This window comes from Bombus flavifrons, chromosome 5, assembly GCF_040668555.2.
Source record: "Bombus flavifrons isolate JBK064 chromosome 5, iyBomFlav1_principal, whole genome shotgun sequence".
Lineage (NCBI taxonomy): Eukaryota > Metazoa > Arthropoda > Insecta > Hymenoptera > Apidae > Bombus > Bombus flavifrons.
This window is the reverse complement of record NC_138446.1, coordinates 3813648-3835105: the sequence shown is the minus strand read 5'-3', so window position 1 is coordinate 3835105 and position 21458 is coordinate 3813648. Positions and strand designations below refer to the sequence as shown.

The window sequence follows — 21458 nt, the reverse complement described above, 5'->3', positions numbered from 1 at the left end:
CACTTAGTTGCCAATTCAATAAGTCTATGTAGTTTAATTTCATAAAAGTTCTTGAGTTCTCCAACATTTAAGAATTACATATTTACTATATACTTTCACTCTTGCATTTTATTAGTGAAACATTAGAAACAGTATTTCCTTGCTGCTTTTTATATGAATATGTATGTATGTATATATATACGTATATATTTTTTCTCGATCATTAGACGTTTATGAAATAATATTGCGTCTTCATATCCTGTAAGAATACAGAAACTAAATATACTCGTACATATGCTACACGGTATAGTTTCATAATTTTCACAAATGGTAGTTTAATAGCTAAAATATAAACAATATTTTCATTGAATTCAATTTCTTGCATTTAAATGTCCTCGTCATATGAGGACGAATTTATGGTCACTTCTACTTGGATATATACAAAGCAAACATCTGCTTGCTCCTTATCAACTAACATCATATATGTTACTTATAAACAATTTTATAGAAAATTTATATGATAAAACAACATAATAATAATTACTTATGAGCACAATAAACAAATTTGTACAATTTATTATGCGCTTGCTAAATAATCCTTACATCTATGATGTGAGAAAACTGGTTTCATTTTTTATTAAATGAAACATAATGACAGTGATTGGACCAATTTCTTCCTCTTTATTGAATGATAATAAACTCTCTAATGGTTTTCCACTTTTTCCGTAGTTTTTATAATTTTTCAAAATACATTGCATTGGATTATTAAAAACATACCATTCTAAACGCTCAGTGGCACTGATTTGATATATTTATAATTATTCTTAACATGCATTATTACACGTATTTGATAGATGTACATAAACAGTGATGCCTGTGAGGAACATATGAATTTTGAACCGCAAGTTATGATAATTTTTTATAAAAAGCTTTTTCATCTCTTTCATATACAAAACATAATAAATAAACATGTATTGCACATTTTATTCAATATAAATTATTTTTCATTTTACAGTATGTTAATTGAATTCTCATTTTATAAATTTGAACTTACACCTTCTCAGTATTTTTATATTAAATATTTACTGCTTCTTTTTGTTAAAAAGATGTATATAGGCATAATATATTTAAGAAACTAATATTTTATTGTCTAAATAATTGTATAAATAAAGAATAAAAGTATTATTATGAATGATATGTTTGTATCATCCAAAAATATTAAACGTAATTTATAATAAATTCTTACAATAAATGATGCTTTTGAAGTAATGAGAAAAGCATCGTTGTACTTAAAGAAGACTTTGTGTTTTAGGACTAAAATGTTATAAGTTCTGGTTCAAAATTCATTGTACGACACAATGCAAATAAAAGTTTGCGAAGGCAAATTAAATGTTCACACAATTCTAATAAATAGTGAACTTATACAGACTACTGCTAATATACTTATGGCTATTTTGAATGTCTCTTTTCTACTGGCACAGATCATTTCTGTTGTTATACGAATTAAACCGTTGATACTTAACACTTCCACTCGTTTATAGTTACAGTTTTCCCGCCGTTTATCCTTTATTTGATTGCTTACTTTCCTTCAGAGAACTTCTCTCTTAAACTTTTGATCTTATGAACAAAATAAGTTTCTAAGGATTCTGCACACTTAAAAAAAGGTGATTCTTTCGGATTATAATAACGACAATTGTCAAATATTTTCGTCATATCTCCGATAAATTCACTTAATTTCTTGTAAGATCTGTCATTTATCCTCAATTCTATCGTTTGCAGATCTGTAAACATAATTAGCAGAAATATACTGGTAAAGAAAATTGTATTTCCTCCCTTGAATTTTAAATTCATCAAAGATTAAACAATATCGTTATATGGAATTTAAATAACACTTACCCATCGGCTCCTTTATAACTTTATAATAGTCTGGTGCTTCATTTGGATCTACTGGTTCCATAAATGGCCAAGCACTTTTATGTGCCTAAAGATCAAAGTTTTTGGTGTCAATAATTATAAAAAATATTATTTTAACAAATAACTTTTTTTTATTATTTACAACTATCTTACCTGTATTTGCTTAATTAATTTTTTTAGGAGATCAAGGTCTTTTGCATTAAGATTTTTCATGTTAGCAAAGTTAACGGAAGAATTTCGTTGACAATTTGGACAAACGTATTCATCGATATTGTCTGCTTCCGATTGTAGAATACCGACGCATCGACCATGGAACCAATCTTGACACTTATCGCAGCAAATATAAAATCTGCAGAAACAAAAGCGTTAAAATATGTGATAATAGATCTAGAATAAGCCAATGTAATCTACAAATAAATTGACACCATTACGTACTGAGATTCGTCATAAGGCTGTTTACATAAACAATATAACTCCTGTGTATCTCTTGCATGTCTACATTCTGTACAAACAAACTCAGAAAGTGTCTTACACATTTCTTCTGTAATTCCAACGCAATCTCCGTGGAACCAATTGTTACAAAGATCACATCCAACATAAAACCTAATTCAATACCATAATTCACCATCATTAAATAAATATTACGAGTAAAGAATTTTTTTATAGTACTTACTTCGTTTCATCGTATGGCGTTCTACATAAACAATATAACTTCTCTTTCTTGATTCTATTCGTAGCGGCAGCGGTTGAAGCGCCCGGTGGTGTAGTATTGCTTCCTTGGGCTTTATACTTCCTTGGCCTTCCACCTCTATTAGGCGGACTAACTTGTTGAGACATTTGAGCATTTGCTTTACGCTTCGCACTTCCTACTTTTACCTCATCTTGTTTGTGTCTTTCCGCCTTGGTTCTCGAAGCTAATTCCGCTGATAAATCTTTCTATAATTTCAACAAAGAATAATATAAATAAATTTATATGAATGTGTATATATTATAACAAATAACATATGCTAAATATATTTAATATATAATACCTGAATATCTATCTGTAATTCTTTTTCAAGCAGTGCTCTCTTCTTTAGAATATCCTTTTTAAGTAATTCTTTATGTCTAAATAACAAAACTTGCATTCGTGAGTGAACCTGTTGCTTTCTTCGTTGCTCTTGACTGTCTTTTAGCTTTGCTGCTCTTTTTTGTGGGGTAGACTCATTCTCTATTGGTTCAATCTTTTGTACTCTAAAAAGTAAATGGTATTATTAAAAAAAAGTGATTTTGTATAACAAAGTCTTTATTTTTTATATCTATTCTTAGATTTAGAAATTTACTTTGGAGTTTCACGACTTTCTTGTTTTAATGCGGGCTTCTTTCTAGGTGTTTCTGCCCAATCTGTATCTTTATCATTTGTTATTGATTGTACATTCGTAGATGAGGTCGTTGTTGGAATGTTAGAAGGTGCTGGTCTTTTACGAGATGGAACACGTGGAGTCGTAATTGTAGGCGTGGTATGAGTTTGATTATTGCTTGCTGAATTTTCAACACCTCCTTTCATCTGCTTCTCTTGGTATCGTTGTAGTTGTAGCAGCTTTTCTTCTATTTCAGGATTAAGGTTTTCTTGTTTCAATGCATTCTTGATGGCTGAAGATTTTTATAATAATAATTAGAATATTTGAAATAAAAATAGAAACAATTAAATATTTCTAATCCCATTGAAATCAAACAGTAAAGATAATATTAATTAATAACTAACTTTGTTGTATGTAATCAGGCGTTAAAATAAATTTGTTAGCCGAGGAATCGTTTCCTTCTTTTAAAGATTGCAAAGGTTGCTGACCATTAGCTACATTTGTTTTTTGCGATTCCTCTTCTGTAGTCACACTAGGTTGTGCAACTTGTTGAACAACTACTTTCGGCTTTTCGGGAGAACTTGAAGTTGCTGTCGATGGAAGCTCTGGAATGCTTTCAGTTCCCGTTTGAGGTTCTATCGAAATTAAAATAATATTAATACCATTACAAATTTAATTTAATCAATGCAAAAGATATCAAATCATGTAGATACAAACCAGTTGCTGCTGGTGGTGAAACAACTGGTTGTTGTGCAGTTTGTGGTTTTGTTGCTGGTGTAGCAGGTGTATTTGCTGTTGTAGAACTTTGAATCGATTGTTGACTACTAGGTGCAGGTTGAACAGCTAAATAAATTTTAGTAGGTCCCAAAACTCCTTGTTTTCCTGTTGCAGCTTGGGCTATAAAATATGTATAGTATAAATATGCTAATAACATTAAATACATATATGACATGTATACAAACCTTTAAGTAGTTGTTGTTTGACCTGTTGCTGCACCATTACAAGTTGTTGTGGAGTAAAATCTGCACCTTGCAAACCTTGTAAAACTATACGAGGACCTTGAGTAGTTTGTATAACTTGAGCAGTAACGCATTTAATGACAGTTCCAGGTGGTTGACCCGCTAATAAAGATGCTTCTACACTTCCAGGTGCTGGAGCATTAGAAGTTTGATTTGCTGTAGTTGTAGTAGTAGTCGATGTCTCATTCGTCGATGTAGTACTACCAGTGCTATTATTTGTTGCATCAGTTGACTGTGCTCCTGTTGTTGCTGTAGTTGTTGATTGAGTAGATTGTAGTACAGGAACTAAAACATTCAAAAAGTTCATTTTATTTAAATAGTTTTACCTTTAATTTTTTGATTAAAACATTTATTAAGATATAAAATTTGAATATACCTTGTTTAGTTGGTGTTACAGTATTTTTTACAATAATACCACTGTTTGTCGAATTTAAATGTACAATTTGATTGCCTGTCGGAGTGCTACGAATAACCACTTGATGACCACCAATTGTCGTTAACTGAGCTTTACCCGTTGCAAGCTGTTGAGCTAAATTAGCATTAGTAACCACTATTTGATTTCCACTAATGACTTGTCCACCAGAAGATATGACCTATGTTATTAATTGATATATTACTATTGCGTGCATATATTTTATTAAGATTGAATGTAACTGTAACATACTTGTGCACTTTGTACAATTTGTCCAGTATTGGCCACTACAATAGCATTTTTGGTTGGTTGTGTGGGAGTAGTGGCAATAGTTACAGTGGTTGCTGATGAACGTTGAATTCCTTGCTGAGATGGAGCTTGCGACTGCTGAACACCTTGTACTTGTGACGTTGTATTTGTTATTGTTTTGCATGGACTAGTCTTAGTTGTACAATTAGCTGTCGTAGCCACTTTAGCTGTAGTTGTTGTAGCTGTTTTTGTCTTGAAAAAGGAATTTTATAAATTAATAAACCATTTTTATTTGGAATATTTTATCTCACGATATTTTACACACAACACAACACAACACACACACACACCAAGTTAATAATTTTACCTGTATGGTTGTTCCACCAGTTTGTGCAAGAGTAGTAATTGCTTGACTATTGTTTAATACATGAAGTTTTCCATCCGGCATTTGAACTAATTGTTGGCCAGGCATCAAACCTCGAACTTGAAGCTTTCCATCTGGGCCTCTTATAATCTGTACCCTTTGTTGAATTTGTTGTATAGAACCTATTTTATGAATATAAATTTAATTAGAAAAAGAAAAAGATAAATTGTAATCTAATTGTTGTTGTTACTTGAATAAAAAATAATCAATGTTATAAATGTACCTGCTTGACCAGAAACTTTAATTAGGGACTGTTGATTTCCAGCTTGCTGTGTTTTCGGTAAAATGCTTGTAGGTCCAGAAACAACTTTTGTTGTTCCAAGAGATGCTATTTCAAAGAAAATATTAGATATATACATAAATATCAAATACACGTTACATTTATGTATATATTTGACTTAATATTTATATATTTAATTTGGTATTTACATTTTGCCATATAAATACGCTTTGTACTAATAAAAGGCTTATTCTGTGCAGGTGTTGTCAAGAGGGAAGTTAGTTGTGATTTTGTCCCACTGTTTGGATTTGCTGGTATTGCAACTTTGGAAACCAATTTAACTGTGCCATCTGTGATAAAAAATTAATATTTTTTTTGCTATGTAATAATTACATGATATATCATATAATCAATTATAATTTATTTCAGAATCGATTTGATTAATATATCTAAATCTTACCATGAGTGGAGTTAGCTGTAACTTTTACAACTTGTGTAGGTGAACCAGAATTGGCTGGGCTTTTTAGAGTTTCTAATGCTCTCTTTTGTTGATGAGCAGCTCTTTGCATGCGCAATTGTTGTTCCATCTTTTCTTTAATCTCTTCAGGCGTTGCTTTACCACTAACAAGTTGATCGCTCATACCAGAATTTGCGCCTGCATTTCGGTTAGAACCAACCGCGGATTGTGGTTGTCCCGATCGACTCCTAGTAATAATCTGGGCATTAGCCTTCTCTAACCTGGATAAGACACACACCAAGTGGAGGGTTAGTATTGAATGGTGTTAAGTGAGGATAGGTCAGAACTGAGTGATATCATAAGGTAAAAGCAATAGGAATTTAACGTAATCATTAATATCCTAATTCTAATAAAATTGTAGGGAAATACAGATATTTTAACAAATTGTAAAAAATGTACTTGTATGAAATTTTCTTGAAATGAAATGTTTAAATGACAAAAGTCCTGAAGTTATAGTATAGATAGGAAATAGTATAGTATAGATAGTTATAGTATAGTATAGATAGGAAAAGAAAAAAGAAGTTATAGATCAGAATACATAGAATAAATCATAATTTTTTTTGCTAAACATACCTATCACCATATTGTTTAATTTCCCATAGCTCCAATTTGTCCTCATCAACCCACTCTTCTGTAACTTGTGGTTCGGTGCTTTGTGGTGATTCTGGTCGTTTCCTTTTTCGCAGACCACTTCTTATAGATGTAACTTCTATAAAATATAATCACACATCATATCACTTATTTTTTAAAATTTATTTATTAATACAAACCTCTGACTTGTTTTGGAAGTTCCAAAGGTATAACAACTTTCCTACGTAAGTACTGCGTCTTATCTAAAAATTGGCCAACATGACGGTGTTTAAGAATTTCTAATGACATAATTTCCGTATCAGTTGTAATTTGATGTTTGCCATCAGTAGATAATGGTTTTGCAGCCATATCGTCCCAACGAAGACATGCCCATAATATTCTTAATTGAAGAGCTGCAGCAGCCAATGATTTTATGCCAACTGTTCTGTATAACCAACAAGTCTTAAATAATGGCCTAGGGCAGGGATATGGCCATACTGACATATTTGCCTATAATAAAGAAATTAAAATTATTTCATTACATTGTATTATATTTTATTGTTTTTAATACAAATTTTATTAATGAAATACCTTGGCCATATGATGAAAACCTTGAACTTGTATTCGTCCACCAACTCTAGCCAATTTACGCAATTCATGTTGTGGAAGTAGCAATATACTACGATGTTTATTTTTTGTACAAAATGTGGAACATAAAGGGTATTTAACAGGAGTGCGCTTCTTTTTTCTATCAGCCAAAGAGATTGCAACTTTCTTCAGATAAACTTTTCCTTCGGTTGAAGTAGTAGAGTACACTCTTTCTGTACCATCAGCATTTAACTCCTTAGCCATTGTACTTCTTTGCACTGTTCTTCCTCTTCGATTAACAATCATTGTCTTTTGCCCTGCACTTGTTTTAACTTCGGATGAAAATGTAACTGAATTTTGAGAACTTGTACTTTCTTGCATACTCTGTATAACGCCATCAACTGACTTTATAGTCTGTTGTGTTGTAGTTACTGTCGTAGTAGTAACTATATTATTAGTTGTAGTGGTCACTACATGTTCTGAACTGACATCTTTACCATTAGATTCAACTTTTATTTTTTTGATAGGAGGCGAAGCAACATCTTTTACTACATTTGTAGCTGGTGTTTCTTCCGTACAATGAGTTGCAGATGCTACCGCGGATTCTAAATCTTTCCTGATTGCATCTCTAGCTTCATCATTTCCGTCTGTCTTTGAATTTGTTTGTGGTTGTTGTACTATAGTTGCTCCAATTGACAAATTCGATGTCGATTGATTATTATTTAAAGCATTAGCTTTCCTTAACAATGCTATCAGATCGAGTTTTAGTCTTGCTTTTTGAAGACATATAGGAGAATAACAAGTAGATGTTAAACTTTGTGTTGTAGTTGTAATCTTTCCTGGCGGTGCAGTCATATTACAATATCGTGAATAACAACTAGTATTTTTACTAAATCTCATTATATTGGCATATTGGGCTTTAACGTGTTGAATACGCTTTCCTATTACAGTCAGCATTTCTCTGGTCGATGTAGGCATAGTTTTAGGCTGCTTTCCAGTAAGAATATTCTGTAAAGAATTATCAGCTCCATCTGTATCACTTTCTTCGTTATTTTCTATATCAATTTCGGAATCTCCATCTGCTTTAAGATTTGTCGATTGATTTAACAACTCCTTTGATTTCTCCTAAAATTAATGCGTATTTCAAAGAATACATAAATAATATGCTAATATGTACTACTTATATTCTACTTTATTTTACCGATAATATCTACTTACAGTCTGTATTAATCTTCTTTCTTCTAAAAGTTTTAAATGTGTCCTACGTGCCAAGAAATCGTCGACCCTAGTCTTTTTAGCAATTTTTGGGTAATGAAGCCTCCCGTTAGTCGTTAGTGCCTTAATAATATCGATTTCTTCAAATTCTTTGATAGGTGTATAAACTTTCTCGATTTTCATACCAACTAAAACTATGGGTAGGAAAAAATTAATACCATAAGCTTGATGTATATACTTAAAAATAGTTGAATATTTTTTTACCACACTCACATGATAAATTCATTTTTGTTTCCTGTTTAATCTGTTGCAGTTCTGTTTTTGCCACTGTTTTTTCTTCGGTTTTTGTATCTGTTTCCGTTTTATTTTGTTTATCTTCAATTGGTTCTTTTTTTATGTTGTCTTCTTTGCACTCTTGTTTTATAGATGTGTCAATTGATGTATCCTTTAATGATTCTTCCTCTTTAATTTCTTCTTTTATTTTAATATTCATATCATTTTCTTCTTTTTTAGAAGAGCAATATTCTTTCATCAAAAAATCATATGTAGGAGGATCTAAAGCTAATATTTTTAATCCTTCTTGATCTTTAATTTGTACCATAATTTTCTGTGGGCCTATTCGAAGACCCAATTTTGAGATGTCAGAACATCTGTAACGGCGACTAGCAGATACCCATAGCCATCCGCCTTGTCCGTGTACTCGATATTCTTCTCCTTTTTGTTTCCATACTTGATGTTTCAAACCCAAAGTATATTTGACAAAATTAAACAGACGATTACGTTCTTCTTCATCCTCTCTTTCCTTCTTATCTTTCTTATCCTGGCGCTTCTTCTCTTCTCGTTCAAGGGCTGTTACTCTTTGTAATTTCACGTGTCCAAGTTGATCATGCCATACACTAGCAAACACTACTGATTTAATGCATGCTTGTAAAACAATAAGAGCACGCGCAAAATCTCTGGGATTAACGCAAGCACCCACCGCCGTAGTCCAAGGTTTACGCAAAAGAGGCCAATTAGTATGCATAAATGATGATTGAATGCTACTTTCGAGTTGAAGAATTGTTTGACGAAGTGTGCTTACTAAGAGAGCTCGTGTTCCTGTCAAACTCCCAACCCATTTGAATTCTGAGGCCTGTGTAAGCGAAAATTTATGTGACAAATGCCTCTTTTTATCGCGTTCTTCGTTACGTTGGGCCTTATTCAGAGAAATAGGATTGGTACTGTATTGATTCACGTATGATTTAAAGTTGTTATCCATTCCTAATTTAAAGAGATGTGTACCAGAAGCTATTTGATGAGCTTTCTGTCTTGTTAATCTAGTACCATCTCCCTCCTCTTTCAAACTTTTATCTAGTTTTTCTAACTCTTCCTTTGACAACTGTCCACTACTACGTTTCTTTAAATCATCCATATTAAATGTCCTAGGTTGTAAAGATCCTGTTTTTGACCTTGTTACAATAGTATGTTTTTTTCCTATGAAAAAAATGTAAATTATTCTATCTAATTGAATCAATTTTATAACTGCACAACTTACCATCTTTACCAATTTTTGAAATACCCTCTTCTCCTTCTAATACTTCTTCATCAATTTCTTCAGAGGATGATGATGATATACTGGCTTTAACATCTTTATTTACTCCATCTGTTAAATTGGTATCTACACCATCTGTTTCTACATTTTCTGTTCCTAGTTTTTGAGTATTTTCTTTTGCATTTGATTCTTCGGACGATTTTGTTTCCTGCTGTTCAGTGACAGCTGCCAATTGTTCTTCTAAAGAATCTGTACCTTCATGAATTCTGCGTACCATTTCTTCAGCTTCTTGCCTTTGTTTTTCTTTTTTCTCCTCTTCTTCTTTTTCTTGTTTCTCTTGGCGTTCTTTTTGTAATTTTTGTATAAGACCTGCAATGCATATTTGATGAAAGTATTAAATACTATTCCCTTAAATTAGAAATAAAATTTAAAAAATGCAAAATTTTATAAATGCAACCACTCACTGTTTTCTACTTCTAGGTATGATTTTTTGTTACCCTTGTACTGATTAGTGATTTGTTCTGTAAGTTCCATTTGTCTTACGATTTCATCTTTGTAATCTGATAATTCTCTATAAAGTGCAACTTCCATTTCATTACGGTCTAAACAAAGCATTAATTCTTCTAGCTGTAAAGGTGCACTATAATACCAAACTTCTGCATCTTCACTTTCACTACAATAACCGATTTTATTAATACAATCAACATTTCTTTAATATATAATGCAATATATCGTATAGAAAATTCTTATTTTTGTACAGTACACTTACACAAAAATTCTTCTTGCAAGAAACCAATATTTTCTGCCATGTCTATCAAATCCTAGATGTTCTTGACGACATAGTGAACCATTTTTCTCAACATCAGGTATACAATCAGCAACTCCTGTAACTTTGTGAGCTTTGCATGTACTACATTGCCAGTCTTCAGTAGGAACATCAACCAGTGGAGGTTCAACACATTCTAAGTGGAACACTGCTGGGCAAGTTTCACAACATAATAAATCTCCTAGACGATGACATACTCTACAGTGATCATCATAGTGCATATTTCCTATAAAATAATAGTATTTATGATACATACTGTCATCATAATATATTATAAGGAATATTTTGTAATTGATGAAAAATTATTAATAAATTAATAAAGGCATTAATAAATTAAAAAGTCGATTAAAATAATTTTTAATATACATATTGACATTAAGGAAATATTAATTATTAATTAATATACAAATTGATACATATAATGTTCAATCACTGAAAAATGTTTTAGCATTCATATTTACAAAGGAACAAAGACTTCAGCATGGACATACAAAATTTTCCTGCTGATTAAATAATAATTTATATATTTCTAAACATGAACATTTATGAACCATTATGTAAAAAAATATACATAAGAAATAAAACAACATGAAATACCATTTAGTGTACCTTCGTGCAGCAGGTCTTCTCTTACTGGATTTGTAATTAAAAATTGATCTGTCAAAAATTGTAGCACCTTGATTCTATCTTCAACAGAAGTAAAAGGATATTCGCACGTTGATAAAATATGTAAAATATTTTGATCAAAAGACTTGTCACTTTCTACGTAAGAACGTAATGCTTCTGACCAAGTCATAGAATCCACAAAGTATAAACTAACATTCACAGAGTCTTTTTGATCTAGAGGACCGAAGTGTGTTTGCTGAGAATCTTCTTCTCTAAGAAGCGCTTTGATGAGCATAATATGTATCTCAGCCAATAGATTAGTTTGATCTTCGCACATAAGTGCAGCACAGAAATCTTCAAACCTAAAGGCTGAAAGACGTACCAAAGTACGAAAGTGTCTCAATACTTCATAAATAGATAAACATGGCATAACAAGTTCTCTAGGGACTAATAGATCATCAGATGATTTAGGTAAATTTAACGGCGGCAGTTCCCTATTTTGGAGCCACAATGGTTCTGGACTTGGTGGCCTTTGCTGACTAAGCAGTGTTTTACGGGGTGTGCCACTAGTAGTACTATAACTGGAGAGGGAAAAGTCACTGTCACTGGAGGGATCAGGTTCTTCTATACTTTCAGATGAATCTGCATCGCTTTGCAGAAGATCCTCTTCAACTTCACTTTTTTCACTGGACTCATCTCCAAAGTCCGACCCATAATGATATTCAGAATCGTGATAATCAACGTTTGGGTTGTAACCTCGACGTTGATATGCACCAGAACTTGAGTGACCACCTTTTCGTGAATGTCTGTCTCTGGGTCCTCGAGATTTTCGAGTTCGCGTACTTCGTCTGCTTTCCTCGCTTTCAACTGGCGATGATGGTCTTGAAGGTGTCGGTGTACTTGGTTGTGAGTTTGGTGTTTCCGAACCCTTGTTTTGCAAATATTTCGGCTTCTTCATAAGATGATATTGAAACTTTTTGGGCCTTTCCATGACCACCGATTTCGGAGGTCGGCCCCGTCTCTTCGACCCTCTCCCCGTCATTGTTCGTCACACACTGTCAACGAAATGGCACTTACTTAACACGTGGTTTATGGAAACGCGTGCTTGTAAACAAATACAAATGACATCGTAGGAATGAAATGGAACTCATGTTTGTACTCTGATCTTTGCGCCATTTTTCGGCTATGGTCACGTGACCAAACACAATTCTTTCATGATCAAACGTTTCGGTACGATCTTGCGTGGCTTCTATTTTTCTGTCGACGAACGACAATCACTTTCCCGTAATTATAACAACTTGTATTACTACTAGTAACGACCAAAATAAGTACAGAATTATTCACTGACGCGAATGTAAGGGGAATTTACAATATCTAATCTTTTAAGAGAGCGCTGCTGCAATTGGTTCATCGAATAGCCGCCATGTCTGGCCTCGAACGCATCTACTCCAAAAGTAGAGAAAAATCTTTGATAAAATTTTCCTTTCTCCTATCTAGAACAATCTGTTGCTCAACACATTCCCCTCGACTGAGTTCTGACAAGATTCATGCAATGCAGAAACTAACTGATTGCTTTTTAATTTCTCACGAAACGTACAGAAGATCCAATCGCTTTCACCGTAACTACACAAGAGCCTGTCAGATCAACAATAGGTGGCGACATGCGCGGTTGGAAGAACGCGATTCTAACCACACTTCCGATAAATATGCTTCCTTCACATTATTTGTTTCCTCGATTTTTCACAAGTATCCCTATTTTAGTCCACTACACTTATTATTTCTAACAAATTATGCAATTAATTCGTATACACGATCGAACGAATTCGCTGTTACCCGCAAGAGAGAAATCTAACCTTAGTTATAGAGAAGCTTCGATAGAGGACACCACTATAATTCCAAATTGTGTGTCGTTTTGTCGGTACACATTCTTTTTAGCTCATAGTATCATATTAATTAAAAATTAATATTATTAATATCAAAGAAAAAATTTTTCCTATATTTATCATGTAATTTAGTTAATAATAAATTTCAACTAATTTAAGAAAAACCAGCGATGAACGCGACATCTTCCTAATTGAAGCTAAAATTCTGTCAAGTTTAAACTAATGTTGCACAACTTTTTTCTTTCAATACAAACTTAGTTATTAATTATTGTTAAAAACAGTTGCTTCCTAAATGCTATAAAAGAAAATACTTTGTATTAAAAATAAGAATTTTCTACAAATGTTATTCTTTCTAGTACATTTAATAATCACATAAAAGTTGATAGAAGTTGCCAATCAGATACATAGATAGTAATATATTATGATTAAATGTATGTTTATTAAATACTTGTTTAAGTAATAAAATAATAAAACTAGAATTTACAAGAATAATTTATCAACGATAAATCACCGAATTAACGTCATATATATTATAATAATGTATTTCCAAAATTGATTCCTAGATGAACGAGAAAATAATGTAGCTTTAATTAGCCACTTAAGTAATGACAAACAAAAAAGAAACAATTTTTGGAAGCATAACACGTAGGATAGTACACGGATATATATTAGTAAGAACGACATAAGATTCCCATATGATGTAATTTTGACAAAAATTATGGCGCCATCTTTGAAACGGATGTCAGTGGTTGGAAAGCATTAGCGCCAGTATGAAAGCACGAAGGAGGGAGAGGGGATTAAAGAAAAATGGCCGTCAAGCGAAAATCGAGAAATACGAAAAACGAACGAGAGTGTAACGATCAAATGTGAATACGAGTCGGCGGTTTTTTTTACGAATTAATCACGGGATAACGAACGAAATGCAAAACGATATGAGAATGTATACGTTAAAGCCGATTGTTTCCTTGCCGCAAATGTTGCATCATAGGAAAACGATGTACGAAATGCGAAATATTCATGAAGAACAATCAACAGACGACCATATGGAAGCCGAGAACAAGATCGTGCCTGATATCACTGAGCAGGTTATCAGCTTTTTAAAGGTTTTCATCATTTCTGTTATCTTGCCGACGTGAACGAGAATGTTGCTAGTTTAACTGGAATGAACGGTTTACTCACGCGTTTATTAAGCATGGTAGCTACGAGTGTTTCTTCTGTCTCAAGCTTGTTGTGCATGACTCCTCCCAAAATTTCCACAAGCACTAATCACGATCGACCGGGAATATGGTTCTACAGACTTGATCGATGCTTGCCCCTCCAATTTTTCAACTAACAGGACCTTACGCGGCTACGGCAGATGAAAAATTCAGTTCGTTTGAAGGATAAGCGGGAATGCGCTGATAATTAGTATAGAAGGGCAAGCTTACTAAATTAGAACTGCACTGAAAGCTACAAAGTACAGTTGTATAACCAAACACATGTAAAACCTAACCCAGTAAAAAGATGTATGTACTTTGTAGATATTTACTGGCATTAATCAACAAGTTAGTGATCACCTATCAAATCTATTCTCCATAACCCTATGTTTTTAGGCATTTTTTTTCTGAAGTGGAAATAGTAAATATATGAATGTTGAATGTTGCTAGTATTTTTTAACTTGAAACAGAGTTTGGAGTATATTTTGTGAGAAACTGTATTGTCATAACCATTATATTGAATTGTGAGATTTAGATTGTGATCGATTAGTAATTATAATGATGATGTTATGTGTGAAAACTGCTTTGACAATGTTTGGAAAATAGAAAAATTTTCTTTTAATCATGATGTTTAAATTATAATTGATAGATTCCATACAGTAATGTCAAATAATTTTAGCTTTATTTCAGAACTATCTAGTTAATTTATTCCTCTTATTAAGGTTTATATTATGGTAATCACTAATTCTTTATATGGATAATATTAAATGTACCTTAAAGTAAGATTTTATTTCAGAGTTCACTACCAGAATATAATGCATTAGAAGCACGGCAAGAAAAGATACTAGCACAACTTGCAGAACTTAAAAAGCAAGTTTCAACACTTTCTGGGTTTTTAAAACAAACGAAACAAACTACAGTAGTTGATAAAAGTTCTACAGTTAATAAGAACCAGGTAATATCAATGTAAGATAATATTTTTAATCTTTTAAGTAAGAAGTTCACATGAGAATTTATTAACATTGACTTTTATAGGAGCCAATTAATGTGAATCTTATCATTAATGTGAGTCCTAAAAGACAACCTTATTTTATATCAGCATTGCAAAAGTTGTGGAAAGATACTGATATTAAAGTACAAACTTATGTTCATTCAAGTATTAATAAAGAAGTGTCTGTTAATTATGAATCAACTACAAGTTCTTCCAAAAATAATATTATTAATTTATCATTGATCTGGAAAAATGGTAAAATAAATCATATTTATGGAAATATTTAAATAGTAAAAGATATACACTTACAAAAAGCTTTATTTTCAGTTAATGATCTGGAACTTATATCTGGTCTATATAGTTACTACATAACTGGCGAAACAAATTTTTTAAGATATTTAAGTAGATTAATAAATTCGCATAATTATGAAAATTCTGATTGTACAGAAAAGATAAACACTACTGACTTGATATTAGATTTGTGTCATTCTTTATATTTTGAAGAATCAGCAAAGAAAAAGCAAGAAATATTATCTTTAATAGCAGATAAATTAAATTGGCCAGATAAAAAGGACTTTGATATAGCAGATGTTGCTGTATGGTGTACAATTAAACAATTTTTTCCCAAAAAATATCCGCCAAAACTTAACAAATGGTATGAAGCTTGTGAAAAACATTTTGTATAAATAAAAATCTCTTATTAAAACATATTTATTATTTATTTGTATAAACACACAGTTTCAATTGTTTTAAAAATATTCCAAAACTTAGTAAGAACATCATTGACCAAAATTATAAAAAAATAGAGTGCATAAAATTATATAAATTTTATTAAAATATTAACACATACTTAGAATATGTTGTACAAGTAATGTATAATTTCAGACGCGATTTGTTTGAATTTGTCATTAATATATAGAAATGCGGATAAAAACAATTTTATCCTCGAATTAATTATTATTGGCAGTGTGTAGATACAATCATCTTCATTTGTACGAAGATTAAGTTTTTATGACACAATGACAATAATTGATAATTGATGTTAACAAATAGGGAAATTAATGCTATATAGTATAAAAATCAGAAAGCAAGTTTTCTAATATAATATTAAGAATAAAGAATGTATCGTTTTTAAAAGTAAATATTTATCAAACAATTTGCTATCTAGTTCATGACATATATTAATTACAATTTTTGATTTGTAATTGATATTATGATTGTGTTGAATGAAAAATTAATCAAATTAAAAGTTCGAGTATAATTTTATCAACCTTGTTTCATTAACCAACTACAATTAATAATTACTCTATTAAATATAATAGAATTATAGCTGCCATCATTGAACTGTTCAATTATTTTCATTGTCTTATATTTTCAATGATACATATATTCCTAGATTTTAGCGTATATTATCGAAGAATATTTCAAAATTTCTTTTACATTTTCTACGATTTCTTAACATTTTGTTTGTATCGTTTCTATGATCCTTTTTTACAAAATAAGTATCAAGCAAAAAAGACATTTCACGCATCAATATCAGTCTGAAATGCTTTTCACCTTTAAAACAATAATTACATAGATTAAATGCATTATGGTAAGAAGATTACTGTCCTAAAATTGAATAAGTTTGTGTATGATAATGTTTTACAATACTGTAAGTGTAATATTATATACTACAAATGAATTTACGATATTGTGGTGAATTAAATAGATTGCATTTTCTTTATATGCAAATGTCAATGCATTAAAGTCATGTCTTTTTCTTCTTCATTCTATGATTTAAAAAGAAAGATGAAAATAGACGATAGATATCTATTTGAAGAAGATAAATATATGTTGTTGAAAGATTACTTAGCATAAACTTTTATCTAAGCTGTGCACTAAATGTACAAGTGTTGTATCGGTATTTGCTATTTTGTAATTTATATAAATTTTATGTACATTATACATAATAATATTAAAAACAAAGACCCTTAAAGATAGAAATTCACGCAGTTGCATTTCACGCAATGTTCTCTATTTATTCGGTACAATAACTTTATCAGACTCATTTTTAGTCTATGAAGATTAATTGAAATTGATATGATAGGCCTGATTGTGAACTGTTCATATATTTAGATCGATGTCTTATATTAAACAACTTTTATTTTGTTGCACAAATGTCAATTAAAAACATTAAAAGAAAGTATTTATATGAGTGGAAAAGATTTATAAGTGATACTATGATTAGTATGTTCGTATGTTTTAATGGATTATAATTTAGTTGCTTTTATCATATTAATGTAGTATTAAAATATTTTAAAATAATATTATTTTGTTTTTTGAGTTTATTAATTATATATGCGGTTATCTCTGGCAGTTTTCAATACGATATTGTTTTTTATTATTATTAATGATATTCTATTTCATTTTTAATACGTTATATTAACAGATTGTTTCAAATTTATTTTTCTTACACTTAAAAAAATGCGCAAGCATTACGTTATTCGAGATCCATGCAATATTTTGTTCCAACTTCACTTAATGAAAGTAAAAATATTCATTATACACATTTGGACTTTACCTAAAATTATAAATAATATGTATTTCAATATATCACAATATGGTGGTGCCAAAGCATTTTAAAATTACTATACGAAGTATCAGCGTGCGTGAAACACTCATAAATTTGTGTTTCAACATAAGTCTTTAACTCTGTGTATTTCAATTTCAGTGCTGAGCTATTAAAATTCTAACTATTCTGCTTCATGAAAATGATCAAAATTTTAACAATATCTCTTTTTACGCATATTTAACAATTTTCTTTTTTCTCCAAATTATTTATATGCTTCAAAATTAATTCGTGCTCAGCATAAATTTATTTTACTTTAATCGTATAACGATTATAAATTTTGCTAGTCTATAATTCGGCACCCTATCTACTTAACGAAAACTTTCGTTTTTTATTACGAACAAATTATACGAAAGACGAAAAACCAGGCAATGGTGCTCTCGACCTTGCCATATTGTTCATAATAATTTGTCCCCCATTTAAACTGACAACGGCACTACCTTCAGGTTCAGAATCAGTGTACGATGAATAATTTCTAACTGGTTTTTGACGTTTCCAGGACTGTCTTAAGGAATCATTAACATTAGCGTAATGATTTACGAAGGAATGTGGATCCGATTGTACACTTTCATTCTCGCTTTCAGATCCCTATAACATAAAATACGTTATGTATAATGCATATGTTTTATACATATATTTAAGGAATGTTACCTGTGAATCTGTTGAACTAATTTCGGAAGGTTTTTCCGTAACGCTGCTATCGTCAGGGTTTTCATCATATCCTTTCAGACTTTCTTCGTCGCTATGATAAGCAACAGAGGCTGGTGATGGTCTAGGAGGTGACTTTCCCAACATTGTAGGAGGAGGAGGATGCATAGATTTTCTTGCTAAAGTGTTTCTTTTACCTAATGTACCACAAGCATTAGCCATATTCATAGCACCACCACCTCCTTGTCTTGATCTATAAAGCTCTAAATCAGACTCTTGTCTATCATCAGTATCCATCGCCATAGACTCTTCAAGTGTCTTTTGTGCTTCTTCTAGAACAATTACTTGATTATTATAAACTCATATACTTTGTGTTAGAATGTATTTATTACAACTTACGTTTATATTTATAGCTTTTACTTTTCACGCATAGCACTGCTATGACCATTATAATAATTATAATTGATGCAGCAGCTAAAGTAACCATAAACCAAGTTTGTCTGTAAAATGGTTTATGTTGTAGGTATGCATATTCAAGGTATAGCTTTGATGGAGTTAAAATCTAAAAAAAAACAGGAAATTATCATTAGTATTTAATGCTTAGAAATATTTATAAAAATTTATATACAGCAATCCTATTTACCGTTTCTGTGGAATATGCTGGATAACTAATTCCATAACGATTATATGATATTACTCTGAATAAATACGATGTAGATGGAAGTAAATTTTGATAAGATACAGAATACTCTGTCAATGGTCCATTACTACTACGTACGATTGTCTGCCAACGACTGTCATCTATAATTACAAATATAATAATAAAATTTATTTGGCATTGATAATGAGATCATAAATGTAATTGAACTTCTGCAGGTTTTCATAAAATTATGTGCTACAGGAAAGAATGATATATCTGGTTGCTTTCATAGCTTTTAAGAAAGTAATGATGACTGAAAACTTATATAGTTATGTTGTGTGTTATACATTACATGTTTTAAGGGAATTAATGAAGTATTAGATGTAAAAACTGAAAAATTAAAACTGTAGGAATACACCATCATCTAACATGTCAAACTTTAGCTATTCATTTATTACTGTAAATTATAGCAGCATTCGAAGTTAAGATGTTTGATGAATTTCTAACTGAACTCATGGAAAATGTCATGCTGTGACATTATCATGCAATCAACAGTACAAATATCACTAAACAAATCACAGATTAATAACAAACAGGAAGCTATATTTTAACGCTAACAAAAATCATATTTAACTGTTGATATCATCTAATACAATACTCGACGTTCAATATATTTACGTGCATTGACACTTACAATGCTGCCACTCTTCCATTGCTATATGATTATAAAAAAGGCAATATTAGTAATACAAATAATATAATCTGGAATTTTATAAATAGATAATTTATTTTTAAATATGTGAAAATAAAATAATCAAAGTAACTCTACTATTCAGTTTTATCTTTCACATGTATAAATATATACTTTCTAGAAATATTTTTCATTTTTTTTATCAATTCTGCAATCTTCGTTTTAATATTTGAGGGGTTTTATAAATGTTAATAGTTCATATTATTTACCTTTCCGGCGCGTTTCGATGTAGTATCCTAGAATGGGTCCTTTTCCAGAAGCACCATTAGACCACTGTAATTCAACACTAGACACTGTTTTTGTAACAGCAAGATTGCTAGGTGCCATTGGTGAACCTTCTTGTGGACCTGTTGTAACATTTCCAGATATAGGCGGACCAAAATCAATGGTTTGCGCTCTAACCATAAAAGTATACGTTTCTTCTTCTTCTAAAGGTTGAATTAGTAGACTTGTTTCCGTTACCTTTTGTTTAACTTGCTTACTAAAACCTACAATAATATAAAATGTTACGTATCTAAGCAATTGTTTGTTCGTATATTAAATATTTGGAATAACTTTTATACTAAAAAACATACGATCATTTTGTTCTGCAGTTTCATATGTAACAATGTAGCCGACTATTTCACCATTTCGTAATTTTGGTGCTTCCCAAGAGACGCGGAGACTAGTCATTGTAATTTCTGAGAATTGTAAATTGTGTGGTGGTCCAGGTATATCCTATAAATCAATTGAATATATTTAAAAATGAAAAAGAGAAGAAAAGCAATTACGACATCAGTTTAATTATTGTTAAACTTATGTACCTGTTTAGTTCTGACAGTGATAGATGGGGTTCGAGGACCATCACCGGCAGGGTTGAAAGCCAATACTTGAATGCGATATTCTGTATATTTATCTAAAAACACTAAGCTATGTGTTAAGTATGATGCTGGTACAACTTCTATTTCTTCTTCCTGTTTGTTTTCTAAATCTTGAGGAGAATCAGTAACTAAATAGAAAATCTAAAATAAGAAATATAAATAATAAATATTGCTTACACAATTAAATTAAAAAATAAATTCTATATGCAAATGATAATTTTACTTTATATCCTAATAAATCTCCATTTTGCATATTGGCTTGGGGTGGTTTCCAACGCAGATGTACTTCTGTAGAAGAAATTGGTTCTGCTTTTAGATGTTGTGGTTCTCCTGTAGGAACTGCTTCTCCTACATATACAGTCACTGGAGGGCTTGATGGACCTTCGCCTTCAGAATTGAAGGGTAACACTATTACTTCGTAATACCTATCTTCTGTTAAGTCGCTTAAAACAATCTTCGTAGCCTGCA

The 21458-nt window shown here is 31.2% G+C and overlaps 3 protein-coding genes across 15 annotated transcripts in view; 1 reads left to right on the top strand and 2 right to left on the bottom strand.

Annotated features, from left to right (window-relative positions):
* Positions 1-4: 4 nt before the first annotated feature.
* Positions 5-14807, bottom strand: E(bx) (nucleosome-remodeling factor subunit NURF301 E(bx)). Of its 7 annotated transcripts, XM_069113592.1 has the most exons (26): positions 14473-14807; positions 11402-12465; positions 10748-11030; positions 10443-10651; positions 9982-10347; positions 8721-9920; positions 8451-8641; positions 7236-8357; positions 6845-7154; positions 6648-6783; positions 6018-6295; positions 5767-5907; positions 5561-5665; positions 5281-5459; positions 4917-5165; positions 4629-4845; positions 4196-4537; positions 3951-4130; positions 3638-3868; positions 3216-3525; positions 2925-3126; positions 2567-2829; positions 2329-2496; positions 2047-2242; positions 1876-1960; positions 5-1760 (listed from the first exon to the last, which is right to left on the bottom strand). In XM_069113592.1, exons 2-26 carry the CDS (start codon positions 12450-12452, stop codon positions 1558-1560), a joined length of 8217 nt encoding a protein of 2738 aa, XP_068969693.1. In that variant the 5' UTR covers positions 12453-12465; positions 14473-14807; the 3' UTR covers positions 5-1557. The 7 variants fall into 7 exon arrangements, with proteins under 7 accessions (XP_068969693.1, XP_068969698.1, XP_068969692.1 ...); XM_069113597.1 differs by lacking the exon at positions 11402-12465; XM_069113591.1 differs by lacking the exon at positions 14473-14807 and having other exon boundaries at positions 11402-13255.
* On the top strand, positions 14045-16190 carry LOC138180113 (probable aminoacyl tRNA synthase complex-interacting multifunctional protein 2). 2 transcript variants are annotated; one of them, XM_069113611.1, is made up of 4 exons: positions 14045-14378; positions 15286-15444; positions 15525-15735; positions 15808-16190. In XM_069113611.1, exons 1-4 carry the CDS (start codon positions 14214-14216, stop codon positions 16164-16166), a joined length of 894 nt encoding a protein of 297 aa, XP_068969712.1. In that variant the 5' UTR covers positions 14045-14213; the 3' UTR covers positions 16167-16190. The 2 variants fall into 2 exon arrangements, with proteins under 2 accessions (XP_068969712.1, XP_068969711.1); XM_069113610.1 differs by having other exon boundaries at positions 14045-14396.
* Positions 16191-17375: 1185 nt separating this feature from the next.
* The window catches only part of sdk (sidekick cell adhesion molecule), a 42720-nt gene continuing 38637 nt past the window's right edge, over positions 17376-21458 (bottom strand). For 3 of the 6 annotated variants that reach the window (XM_069113599.1, XM_069113598.1, XM_069113602.1), the window contains 9 exons: positions 21214-21453; positions 20934-21131; positions 20706-20847; positions 20340-20618; positions 20074-20094; positions 19383-19540; positions 19139-19301; positions 18743-19071; positions 17376-18679 (listed from right to left, as the gene is read on the bottom strand). In XM_069113599.1, coding sequence (XP_068969700.1) covers positions 18437-18679; positions 18743-19071; positions 19139-19301; positions 19383-19540; positions 20074-20094; positions 20340-20618; positions 20706-20847; positions 20934-21131; positions 21214-21453 — 1773 coding nt within the window. In that variant the 3' untranslated portion in view covers positions 17376-18436. The remainder of the gene's footprint in view (positions 18680-18742; positions 19072-19138; positions 19302-19382; positions 19541-20073; positions 20095-20339; positions 20619-20705; positions 20848-20933; positions 21132-21213; positions 21454-21458) is intronic. The other 3 variants (XM_069113601.1, XM_069113603.1, XM_069113600.1) reach the window with 2 other exon arrangements.

Excerpts from the sequence above, each read along its gene's own strand:
- LOC138180113 (XM_069113610.1), top strand. The coding sequence starts at position 14,214 with ATGCAAAACGATATGAGAATGTATACGTTAAAGCCGATTGTTTCCTTG. Across the intron at positions 14,397-15,285 it reads AGGTTATCAGCTTTTTAAAG|AGTTCACTACCAGAATATAA; the intron begins GTTTTCATCATT and ends ATTTTATTTCAG. Across the intron at positions 15,445-15,524 it reads CTACAGTTAATAAGAACCAG|GAGCCAATTAATGTGAATCT; the intron begins GTAATATCAATG and ends TGACTTTTATAG.